This window comes from Megalops cyprinoides, chromosome 3 (assembly GCF_013368585.1).
Source record: "Megalops cyprinoides isolate fMegCyp1 chromosome 3, fMegCyp1.pri, whole genome shotgun sequence".
NCBI classification, from domain to species: domain Eukaryota; kingdom Metazoa; phylum Chordata; class Actinopteri; order Elopiformes; family Megalopidae; genus Megalops; species Megalops cyprinoides.
The window spans coordinates 31,393,271-31,405,679 of NC_050585.1; the positions used below are offsets into that span (position 1 = coordinate 31,393,271).

Below are 12,409 nucleotides of genomic sequence, written 5' to 3' on the forward strand. Positions count from 1 at the left end.
TTCTTTTGTGTCCCCATCTACTGAAAAGGAACCATCTTACTGTCGCCGGTTTCCACGTACAAGCAGTAAGAATCAGAATTTGGAAGCCACTTTTTGTGCATAAGCAGAAAAATAAAATATTTTACATATGAGCTCCACAATCTCTTTGACAGATAGGTGTATACAACCTTCAGCGCCTGACAATGTACGCCTGCCAGAACACTAGGAATTTTTCCATGCATGGCAAGAGGGCATTGACGGCCCATCAGGTCTCGCTAATGAATTTTGACTCGCTCCTTGGAGCGCAGCTTTAAGGCTTTGGATGAAACAGAAAGCATGAGAAACTCAGGCGCCCTAGGAGCCCAGCGGCCTGCCTGAGTAATAGGCCCAGTAACACAGACAGAACAGTGGGACAGCACCATCTGCTGTGTCAAAGACAATCACACCACAGCACAGGTGCGCACTTTACAGTGGATATAAACAGCACGGAGCAAACATGCAGAGAGAGTGAGAAAGACAGAGAGGGAGGGAGAGAAAGAGAGAGTGAGAAAGTAAGGGGGGCCAAAATGATTAGGTTGGGAGGGGGCTTGTCTACATACCTGGAGTTAGCACTGATTAAATTGCACAGAAAAAGAGAATGCAGAAATCACTGTGTGAAATTAGCAGAATTTTTAATACTTCTAATTACAGTTTGGTGGAATTAGGTTATCATTACAGCTAAAATGTGACACAGGAGATGTAAGCCCATTCCTATTCAGACTAGACGGCAAGTATTCTGCCTGTATCTCTGAGTAAACAGAAATCTGACCTTGAACACTATTAATGTCCTTTATCAGTTTATGAACTGAAATAAGCCAACTATACAGATTAAAACTAACTACATTTTAATTAACCTATACGCTGAGTGCCTTCACTGATTAATTATTTTCCAAGGGCTTTTAAACACCCAGACACACACGTTCACACAGACAAAGCCAGAGTTAAAAGTCACATGCATGGATCCATTATGTCATAAAGCACTTCATTACAGTGATGCATATATTAATTAGTGAGAAAGCAGTGACACATGCTCATACATATAGTTGTCCACACCAAAACCTTACACACTCAGACTCACAACAGATTTGCCCTAAAGCAACAAATACACACATTCCACACACACTCCACACACACTCCACACACATTCCACACACATTCCACACACATTCCACACACACTCCACACACACTCCACACACACACACACACGCACAGAGTGAAGGCAAAGCATGTGGTAATAAAAAATGGGCCATGAGGCAGCCACACCTAAAGAAGGCACGTCCGGTCACTATCACCCAGAAGGAGAGAATGTGAAAAAGAAGCACATATTAAACAGCAGCCATAACAACCTCAGAAAAGAGGTGCACATGCTGGTAAATATTTTAAGAGGGCTTTGTCCCTGCTTCTCAAGCTTTCGGGGAGCAAACAGGACCAGTTTACTGCTTCTGGAATGTGTTGGACTTCGTTTTACACTTTATTGAGAGAAGGGGCCCAGATCTTCTGCCGGCCAGCCTAAGGGGCTCTTTCTGAGAAACTCAAGCATGGAAAGAGCTAATAACCTACCTTGGTTGTATTTCGCTGTCAGAGAGAAGGAGCCTGCATATGTACAGTACCAGTCAAAAGTTTGGACACACCTACTCTTAGCATATGTTTTTCTTTATTTTTACTATTCTCCACATTTTAGAATAATAGTAAAGATATCAGAACTATGAAATTACGCAGTGACAAACAAATCAAGTGTTAAACAAATCAAAACAATCTTATATTTTAGAACCCTCAAAGGAGCCAAAAAATATTTTTAAAAAGTAATTTTTTTTGGAAAGAAAATCATACATAGGCATGAACTTCATTATTGATATTTGTTTAAGAAACAAATTTTAAGCATTTATGCATAAATGTATGGATGAAATGTCTTTGGACGCACCTGATTAAGACAATGGGAAACATGCATTCAAACGTTTGACTGGTAATCTACATGTGAGGCTAGTCATCTGTCACACGGATACTTAGAGTGCCATCATAGGTACGTTTCGGCCACTCCCCCGCCTCCACACGCACAAGCACACACAAACCAACACATACACTTATTCAAACATGCGAGCGTGTCGCCAGCTCACCATGGCAATGAGACGGCTCCGGCCGGCGAGGGCGTGCCGGAGGGCCAGGCGGACAAGCGCGTGCAGACGCATCACCACCGCCTCCACGTCCTGCTCGCCCCGCATGGCCCCCGCCAGCGCCGCCAGCCCGTCCACGTAGGCCAGCCAGTGGGGCTGCACCTCGGCCGCCCCGCCCAGGCAGCCCCGCATGACGGCCAGGCAGAAGCCGCGGCAGGGCCGAACCTCCAGCAGGCCCAGGCAGTGCGGGCAGTACCAGAGGCGGAGCAGGGCACGTCCGCAGTCGCGGCCCAGCCTCAGATGGTCGGTGGTGTTCACCACCTCGATGCCCAGGTTGAGTGCCTGCAGGAAGACGCGCGTGGCCAGCAGCGAGCGGGACAGGCGTGTCATCATCAGCTTGGGGTGGGCGCCGAAGGCCCCCGCCTCCCGCCACGCCCCACGGAGGCAGTCCTCCGAGATCGCCACCCCACTGCTGCCGCCGCCGAGGAGGAGGAGCCGACGGTACACCAGCGGGAAGAGGCGGCTGAAGAAGGAGGCCACCATGTCGTCCACCCTGGAGTCGGAGCCCAGGATGTAGAGGGAGACGTCCAGGAAGAGCTGGGCCACAGCGCTGTTGGCTCCGCCCCTCAGGGCGGGGAACTCGTCCCGCAGCATCTGGAGGGTGGAGTTCCGTCCGTGGCGCAGGACCATCTCAAACGCCTCTGTGTAAAGAGGTGGAGACAGAGGGAGAGTTTACTTTAATAACATAAGGCAATCCTTTATCTGTTCCCTGGCAACAATGGAAGACAGTCATACTGTGATCATCCTCAATTATATCAGACTTGGACTGAATAGAGTTCATTGAGTTGAATCCAAAAGTATATGACAGTTCCACTATCCTCATGTGGCTACTAACAGACACACTGACAGGCACAACCACGCACATACACACACACACACACACGCACACACACACACACACAGAGATCACACACACACTAATTTCTGTAACTTCCTGCCTCAGACTACTGTAAATAGCCGAAGGAAATATCAGATACAGAAACTGACGTAAAATCAAAACTTCATATCATAAAACAAACACAAATCTTGGCACAGCATTCACCTGCAAACCAAACCATACATTTCAAGGATCTTAGGGAATTAAGTGATGTTTTAATCCTAATTTCAGTCACAGTGGAGAAGATGTGATAAAAAGATTAAAAAAGAAAAGAGAAAGAGGGGGAAAGGGATTTGAAGTAAAATAATCAGATGCGTGTTAAACTAACATGAGCAAATACTTGGGGCAGTGAGGGTAGTCTTATCGAGCAAGTGACAAAGAGAACACATAATCCCAAAACCCAGACAGCAAAGAGGCTTCTGTCTATATCCAAAAGGGATTAAACATTACTAAGTGATAGCAGAGAATTTTGGTAGGGTTATTGTCCTGGGGGTTGGATGTAAATCTGATTCTTTCATGATATGGGGAATTAACCCAAGACAGTGAAGGGGAGAGACGTACCATCGATATGAGATTTGCTAAAAGTTACTGTAAGTACTTATCCACCAGACACTTGGGCCCTGAGCTCAAATATCGAACCATCACACCACAACAACCAAGAGGTTGCAGGGAGAAAAGGCAGAAACGCAGAAGCAGATTGATTGATTGATTTGTGCCAGCTCCAAGGCACTCTCAACTGGTCTGCCCAAGTCCAAAGACGTGTTGTACTCAGCTTATGGATCTACCAGCCCTAATTAGGTCTGGAGCCGAAAGCAGTTCTTCTTTCTGCACTGGAGACCTCAGAGAGGTCTCGGAACTCATGTGTGGGTACCCATAGGCCCTGTGGGTGGGGGGGCTGCTTAGCCTCACATCACGGGGCTGCAGGGGTCTGCTCCAGCAGCTCCACCCATGCTGCAGCCTGATTAGCTTTCCCTACAGATCGCCATGTGCGTGGAAAGCAGGGACATTTACATTACCCTTCAGAAGCTGCACTGGCACATGGAGCCCGGCTCCCCCGCTGTGACAGAGACACACCCCCGCCTGTGATCAATGAGCAGCCAGATGTACTGAATGCCAAGAGGAATATTCCAGGAGGCTGGGGAAGGAGGAAGCAGGACACACAAACACACAAACACACACCCACACACACATATATAGCAAGAGACAGTTACTGCTGATGCTTGACTGTTATCTGGTCTTACCGGCAGGCCTTTCAGACAAGCAGACGGGTGTTTGTGTTTCAGAGGGACAGAGGGCATTAATTATTATTTTTCCTTCTCCTTTCACATCTGCAAAAGCTTCAGAAGCCACGTCATTGAGCCAAAACCAGCAGGACCACTTACTGGCTCAGAGGAAAAGTGGATCTAATGGCTGAAAGAGGCGAGGGGAGGGCATTCTACAGGGCAAGTTCAGGCACTTAGAATGCGGGACACAGAGATCACAGCAATTATCAGAGTCAAACCTATATCCTGCGCCTCCTCTCAGTTTCAGTGCTCTGTCCATTACACAGATCGGGTATCATCTAATGGAGACAGTCAGCTGGAGCCGCAGGGGCTTGTGGGATTGAGCAATAGGCTCAGTTAATAGGACAACCCAAGCTGTGGCTGGGTCCCAGAAAGGGCAGGGCAGGTAGGAATCGTTCGGGCGTGACTCTCAGCAAACCAGGAGGACCAGCCAGGGGCAAAGTGCAGGGGGCAGAGACCACCAGCAGAGGGTGCTAGAGCAGCCTCATGGGGTTGGAATAGTGTGGAGGAACTAACCTGACCACATTACTGTACTGTATTGTACAAAGCAGCTGACAACAAGGGCTCCCACTGAAACAAACACATTTTAATGGTACCATGGACTGAGATTCAATAACTGCTTAGCTAACAATGTGCAGGTTTACAGAGAGCAGTTTATTGACAAGAAACAGGATGATGCTTCTTTAAAAAAACTTATCAGGTCTGAGGCAGTCTAACTAATTCCACTCATCTTAATTAATTTTTAAAATCATCATTGTAAATGGCTATCAATGTATGACCAGGCATCAGTTAAACACCATGTATAGGACAGTGAGGATGAAGTGGGACCGGATTATACAGATACTAATGTCCTGACAGGTCACTGCAGACCCAGGTCCTGAGTCTAATTGCACAGGGAAATGGATTGAAAATGCAGACGTGTTCTCTGCTACACCGTGCATCCATCAGCGGTCCATACAGTCATTATCCCCTTAGCAGGAATCATCAATACATTACCCATGCAACGAGACTAATCAATTTCGCTGATGGAGTGTCATCCCTAACCATCCGAGACAGAGACAGAGCTCTGCCCCACCCGATCCCCTGTGTTCATGAGCAAGCTGGCCAAGAGAAACACGCACAACATCCCCATTTCACATTTATATTCATCTTAAATGTGTGTGCTAATGTAACCCGTGCATGAAAATTACTGGCATTGCGAGAGCTCTGAGTTGGTCATATGTGTAAATGATCCTCTCCAAATCCATATCTGTAACTCTAAACCTGCTCCTGACCCCTTCCCAAACCTGACCCTGCCACTCAGGTTACAAAACGCAGGCAACGCCCCAAGAACACCCCACCTTCCAAGAGATTTATTGAGGGTAAAAGACATCAATATAGCTTGGCATCTTTGGTATGTAATTGCCTGGACTATGCCCTTGTGACGGAGTGCCGTCACTACAGTTGAGAATGCGCTCTGACTGCCATACCAACGAGCCCGGCTCTTTGGCGTCGTGGTCAAAGTTGCATGTTTGGTACCCTGTAGACCCGGGTTCAAGGCCGGGTGGGGTGACTACTCTCGCCCTTCGCTACAGCCTTGACAGCCTCATCTCAGACCTGTAGCATCACAAGTGGCAATACCTTAAGAAATGCCAATAAGCGGTAAGGGTGAATTAATGATGTATTTCAGGATGCTTTTCTTCTTTGTTTGTTGCACACTGCTATGAACAGTATCTTTAAAATCTCAAGTTTTACAACTGCACCTTCTGTACTGTAATCCTCATAACTCATGAACACACAGAAATGAGCTCAGGCCCACATCGCTGAATTTCAAGGAGCCAAAGGCAACGGTGGATAGACCCAGGAGAGAAGAACACGGTCTCCCCGGTCCAAAACCGCAGCTATGCGGAACAACACTGAAAGCTATCTCCAATTACAATCTCTCACAGGGCATGGAGAGATATCAAACACCGTTTGAACATGGTGAACTTCGGGTGTGAAATGGATCGCCCACACTGAGGATCTCTTGGGCCAGAGAGGAGCTCATGTTCTGTCACAGCCAGCATAATTCACTAGCACATGGTTGCCGGAGTGTTGGATTCATTACTGTCGATATTTGCTTAGCAAACACCCCTATCCATGGCAACCTACCCAGGTTACATTTTACATGACTGTATGTTTACTTAAGTTATGAATTTCGCTGAAGGACACAAATGGCAGTGACTTACCTGGAATTTGAAGCTGCAATTTTACAATTAAAGGCTCTACCTCCATAAGGACAAAGGCACAAAACTTGCATATATGACACACAACAATGAAAGGAAACACTAAGAAATTAATGTGTGTGAAAATAGTACTTCTATCAGTTTTTTATGAAAGAAACTGACTATGTGTGTAAGTCATGCAACAAGACAACCATCAGTGCCACAGATGTAATCTAATATTTACATCAGTGCAGCTAAACTTTTAACAGACAAGTTTAGCTGCACTGATGTAAATATTAGATTAGCGAATTCATTTACTTCTGACAAAAATAGTACAAAAAGTTTGACTTTGAACTGATGTACGCAGATAAAGAGGTGCACGCAGGAGAACCAAGTAAAAGAGAGAAGTGTTCATTTGTTACGCTTTGCTACAGCGCTCGCTGACAGACAATTTGCCAATGCAAACCAGATGCTCTCATAGGACCCCCGTTGAAACGACCAGCCTCTGAAGAATCCCTGGCCTTCAGTGTGGGAATCTGTGCTCCAGAATGTGTGCCGCTAATACAAGGGGGGGGGGGGGCACAGGAGTAGGAATAAAGCTGGGGGAGAGCTTTGCGAAAGCTGCCAGTGTGGTGAGGGGTGCTGGGGGAGGGCTTTGAACCCGCCATCAAAAACACACTCAAACAGTCCCTGCCCTGAAAACATGACATGTAACTCAAACTCACAGCAGTCAAAAAAAAACACCAAATCCACAGTACAGTAACAGCAGTATGCGTTGCTGGTGCACTGGCAAGCCTGGAGCTGGGCTTGTAACTCAGAGGTGGTTCAGTTCCCAGGTGGACCACTAATGTTGCTCCCTTGGCTAAGATAATTAACCTGAATTGCAGCCGTTAATATCCAGCTGTATAAATGGAGATCATGTGACAACTGTAAACTATTCAAGTCACCCTGGATTAGGGCATCTGCTAAGCAAATGAAATGCCCACACGCAGGGCTCACCTTGACGTTAGGAGCTCAGTTTGGTCGTTGACTGTTGTAATCATTAACTGTTGCACTTCTCAGTCCTGTGAGAGTGCCATATGTTTCTCCGTTAAGGTATCAGTGACTCATTTCAAACTGAATAAACACTTTTTCTCTGAAAAAGACAGCATACCATTTGCATAGATCAAGCAAAAAAGTAGGAAATGTAATGTCTGCCAATGTCATATCTGGAAGTGTTTTACCTGCCAAAAATGATGGTTACTCTCATCTAGACATACAATGGCCCAGTGGGGTACTTTCTAGTGCATACTCTGAGCACCCTCTTGCCGGATAGGGTGTTTGAACAAGCCTGCACTCAGATACACCTCAACGTACCCTGGGTTTTCATGGCGTTTACACTACCTCCAGGTATAGGTGGGAGCAGTTTCTCTTAGCTCACTTCCTGATATGATAGCCAACTATGCCACATGCTGGCCGAGTGATGGTAGCCACATTTATCATGAAATGCGGAAACAGGACACGTTTGTCCACAGGCAGTGATAAATATCTGGTTTGTATTCCAATTATACAGATGAGTTTAAGAGAAAATGTTTACTGTCTAAGATGTGCGCTGTTATTTTTAACTCAACCAGACAACAATATTAGCATACAGATTGAGTTTAATACATGCCATAAGCAATGTTCAAGCCACCTTCAACTATTTGCTACATATGTATACACCAAAAATTTGCAATTTGATGTGTGATATTTTTAACTTATGATTATCCTGTACAATATCATACTTAAGAAATAACTCTGATAACTCTGATGTCATTGGCAAACCAGCCAAGGTTTGCTCAAATTGTGGCACAAAATCTTCAAAAATGGAGAACGTACTTTCCAGAGCAGCTCTACACACCCAAAGCGAATGGCAAAATTTCACCTCCTAAATCAAGTCCTGCGGAGGATAAACGAACAGCCAGACCAACCTGAACACAAAGCGCAAGTCCAGCCACATTAACGGCCCACTCATGCTTCTGAAGACCATTTTCACAGAACATAACAACACCAAAGGGGAGATGAGGTAATACCAGCCAATGCAAGGCAAAGACGGAGGAGCTGACAGTAAGGAGCCAAAGACGTAGACTATGAACTAGAAGAACGAGGGAGAGGTGAGGATGAATGATGAGGAAACGGACAATAATGGAAGAAGAGCTAGAGGGAGCAGTCATGTTCTCTCCCGGGATCTATAGTAATTACTTGTACCCCCCCCCCCCCCCCCCCCTTCATTTTCCACTTCCACCCATTTTTCCTCTCTCTCCCTCTCTCTACATCGCTCCCTCCCCTCCCCTTCTCTCCAGCTGCTCCTCTGTTGGCAGATGCAGTCATGCTGAATTTCCCTGCTGATGTTGTTCTCTGTCTGCTAACATTGGCCTCTGATCAGTCTGCCTTTCCGGTTCAATTAAACAGATGAGAGGAACAAGACGAGAGATGTCTGTTCTTTCCATGGAGACTTTATAAGCTCTTAAGAAGTAAGGAAATGACTCCTTTTTTGTGGCTTGCATATACTCATAGTATAACAAAATGAAGCAGGAAACTGGAATACAAGATACAGGAATACATACACATATATTTATATTGTATGTGTTCATATTATAATAATATAATACATAACACAATCATCACACAGAATAAAACAGATATTTTTTCACCATCTCCCTTTACTTCTACCTCCAGTTCTCCTTCATCAAATCCCATAAAGGGATTAGATGAAATTATGATTGGCAGAATGTTGTACAGGCTGTTTGATGCCATGATAGTCCAGAGAAGCCTTGGGGAACTCTAACCTCTTTTGCACTCCAGCTATTTTCTCCCCCATTTTCCACTTCCATTTCATAACCGTTATCAAGGGAATCTCGGACCTGTTCGACCATGGACTTGGTTTGACCAATCATGCTGCATGCTTCTGGAGGGCTACAGAAAGCCAGAGCAGAGGGGTCAGGGGTGGCAAATCACAAGCCCTTTTGGAAAGGAATCAGACGTTTTCAGGTCGAACTGCAGAAGATAAAAGCACTCGAGAATGGACACAAGAGCAGTGTGTTCCTTTCACTGTTGCAATAAAAGCACATACAGCTCATGGAGAATAATAATACTAAAAAAACAAATTAATTATTTGTTGTTTGGAAGATTCACTTTCGTAGAAGTCTGAGTTTGGTGGAACTTTGGAGAGGAACTTGTGTGCTCTGTGCTGTGGGGCACAGGCGTCCCACTGCAAAGCGCAGATGTGGTCTAAAGCACTGAATAAACCAGCCTGTCCTAGCTCATACTCCTCCTTCCCCCCTCCCCTCACTTCTGCTCTCAACATATACTTACAGCATTCATAATGAAGCACCATAATTCTGCAGCATTTACATAAGAGATACTTGGGAGCACTCACACATATTTATTACACAAGATAGTATAGAAAAATGAGTGAAGTGGGAAATTCAAAAAGGCTCCCCTCCTTTTCAAGCAGCACCTTTAAAGATAATAGATAAAAGCCTCGCGGCCTGAGTTTAGAGGAAGAGAAGGGGGTATGAAGCTCTGGGGTCCACGTGAGAGATGAGAGGAGAAGCCGTCACAAAGCGGCAGCGAGAGAGAGATGGGGAGAGCTGGATTCGCGTGTGACTCCTCCAGCCAAGCTTAGAGGGTGGAGGTGCAGAGGGAGAGGGAGAGACAGAGAGAGAAGGGAACGAGGAGATACAGGAGGTGAGGGAGAGAAGGCAAAGTGGGCAGGAGTGATGGCAATCCCACCAGCCCCTGGGAGAATTATTTGTGCAAATGTTTCCCGCCACGCGCACGGCGGCACCTCAGTGCTCCGAAGGGAGAGGGAGTCTTTTAAAACCTCAAGTATCAAACTATCTTCCTCTTGCTCAAAGCGGGGAGACACCAGAGAGAATAGGTAATGCAAGCAATTAGGGGGCACGCCACTCGGATTCCTTCTTCACAGGAAAAAACAAACGCTCAAACTTTCTTTTATCTCTAAAGCGGGAGCCTCTTCCTCTCCACCCCCCCCCGCCTCTCCCAGACGACGGGAAGGGTTCGGTCTGACAGGTGAGGCCTCCCCGTGACAGTGACGAAGCGCCCCACCCCCCACGCAGACAGACAGACACACGGCTTGAAGCCCTCAGGGATGTGCCGCGCTCTTGTCTGTCATGGAGGCGAGAGAGAGCCGCGGCCGGCTCTCCCCTCTGTTTCCCAGCTCGCGTTTGAGCCGCTGCGAGTCGGCGGGCCTTGAGCTGACGGTGCGGTTCTGCCTCAGCAGGCGTTGTGGCTGATCAAAGACCCACAAGATCTCCCTCTCTCTCCTCTTCTTCCTCTCTTTCTTCCCCCTCTCCATTAATTAGTGTCACTCTCTATCCCCCCCACCCACGCAGAACACTTCCCTCTCTACTTTTTTTAATCCCTCCATAGCCCCTCTCTCATGTACCTTATGATACCACTATCAATCTATCTAAATACAAAACCTCCCCGGTGAGATTAAAATAAATGTGTTGTTTGCCAGCCACTCCGGTAGAAATGCTGTTCTTGTAACAGTTATTAATGCACAGCAGAGTCATTTTCCACCCCTTGCTCCCCAAAACACTACTCTCCTCCACTCTTCCCCCATACTGCTCTCCACGGCCGCCCTAACCTCCCTCCCTCTGTTCGCCTCAGCACACCGTACATTAAAACCCTGATTTCCGTCAGTGATATAATAGAAGCTGCCTGATTTTTTAATCATAGCAGTGGTCAGGTGGGAGCTGGCCTCTTTCGCAACCCTCCTCACTCCCCAATTTCCCCCCTCTCTCTCTCTCGCTCTCTCTCTCCCCCTCTATCTCTCTATATATTCTTTTTCCCTTCTCTCTCACTCCATATTCTTTTTCCCTTCTCCCTCTTCCAATCTCTCGCTCCCTGAAGCCCCAGTGATGGATCGGCTGGCGTTGCCGTCTTGATGCCCACCAGTGAAAAGCCGACCCCCTTTCCAAAGCTTTCCGGGATCATGGGGAGAGGGGAGCTTAATTAATCCAGCAGGTTGAGCGATGAGGACACTAGGGGTAATGGAGAGGTGTGTGTGTGCCTGTGTGTGTGTATGTGTGTGTGTGTGTGTGTGTGCACTCAGGTGGGGAGGTATAGATGGAGCTCTTTAAATAAATGCCACTTGGGCAAAGGCAGGAGCAGCCAGAGGCAGTAGAAATGAAAGTGTCCTTGCGCTCCAGCTTTTTCTCTCTCTCTCTCCTTCTGACATACCACACAGTCACAGACACACACACACTCACTTTCACACACACATACGCACACACACACAGTGCTCTCAGCTGACACACACCTGATAATAATTCTGGGTGCAGTTTATTAAAGTGTGTTATCCTCCATTGTGTAGAAGTGCACTGTGGTGCTGCGTTTTCCTATAAAATGCCATGGCATAATATACTAATGGGGCATCTAGTGCTGTGTTTTCTGCTATACAGAGTTGTCACATTTTGAGCCTCTCTGGGATGGACTTGTCTGTCAACTCCAACACAGCTGAGATGTGGCTGAACCAAACTAGCCAAGTTAGTGTCTCAGAGAGATCGAGCACGTCCAATATCCACAGGCGATGAGCAGAACCCTGCAACAATTCTGACAAGGGGAAGCAAATGAGTAAAAAGCAAAATCGCCACTGCCCTCCTGATAGATGAAGGAAAGACTGAGGAAGAGCAGGAGAGTGGGAGTATATGGGGAAATTAGAGGGAATGTGCACCTCTAGAGCCTAATTATCCACCGCTCCCCTCGCTCTACAGCAAAGTACGGTGACCCAAATTCAGATACCAGACAGAGATGGGGAAGGCTGAGTGAAACGGGGCAGGGTCAAGCTGAGGGAGTCAGAGCAAAGCTGCCTCACTTCTCCTCTCTC

General features: G+C 46.8%; 1 protein-coding gene across 1 annotated transcript in view; it reads right to left on the reverse strand.

The window, feature by feature from the left end:
• Positions 1 to 12,409, reverse strand: part of LOC118775594 (glypican-3-like) — a 74,353-nt gene that overhangs the window by 36,108 nt on the left and 25,836 nt on the right. The window contains exon 3 of the mRNA XM_036525581.1: positions 2,135 to 2,832. Coding sequence (XP_036381474.1) covers positions 2,135 to 2,832 — 698 coding nt within the window. The remainder of the gene's footprint in view (positions 1 to 2,134; positions 2,833 to 12,409) is intronic.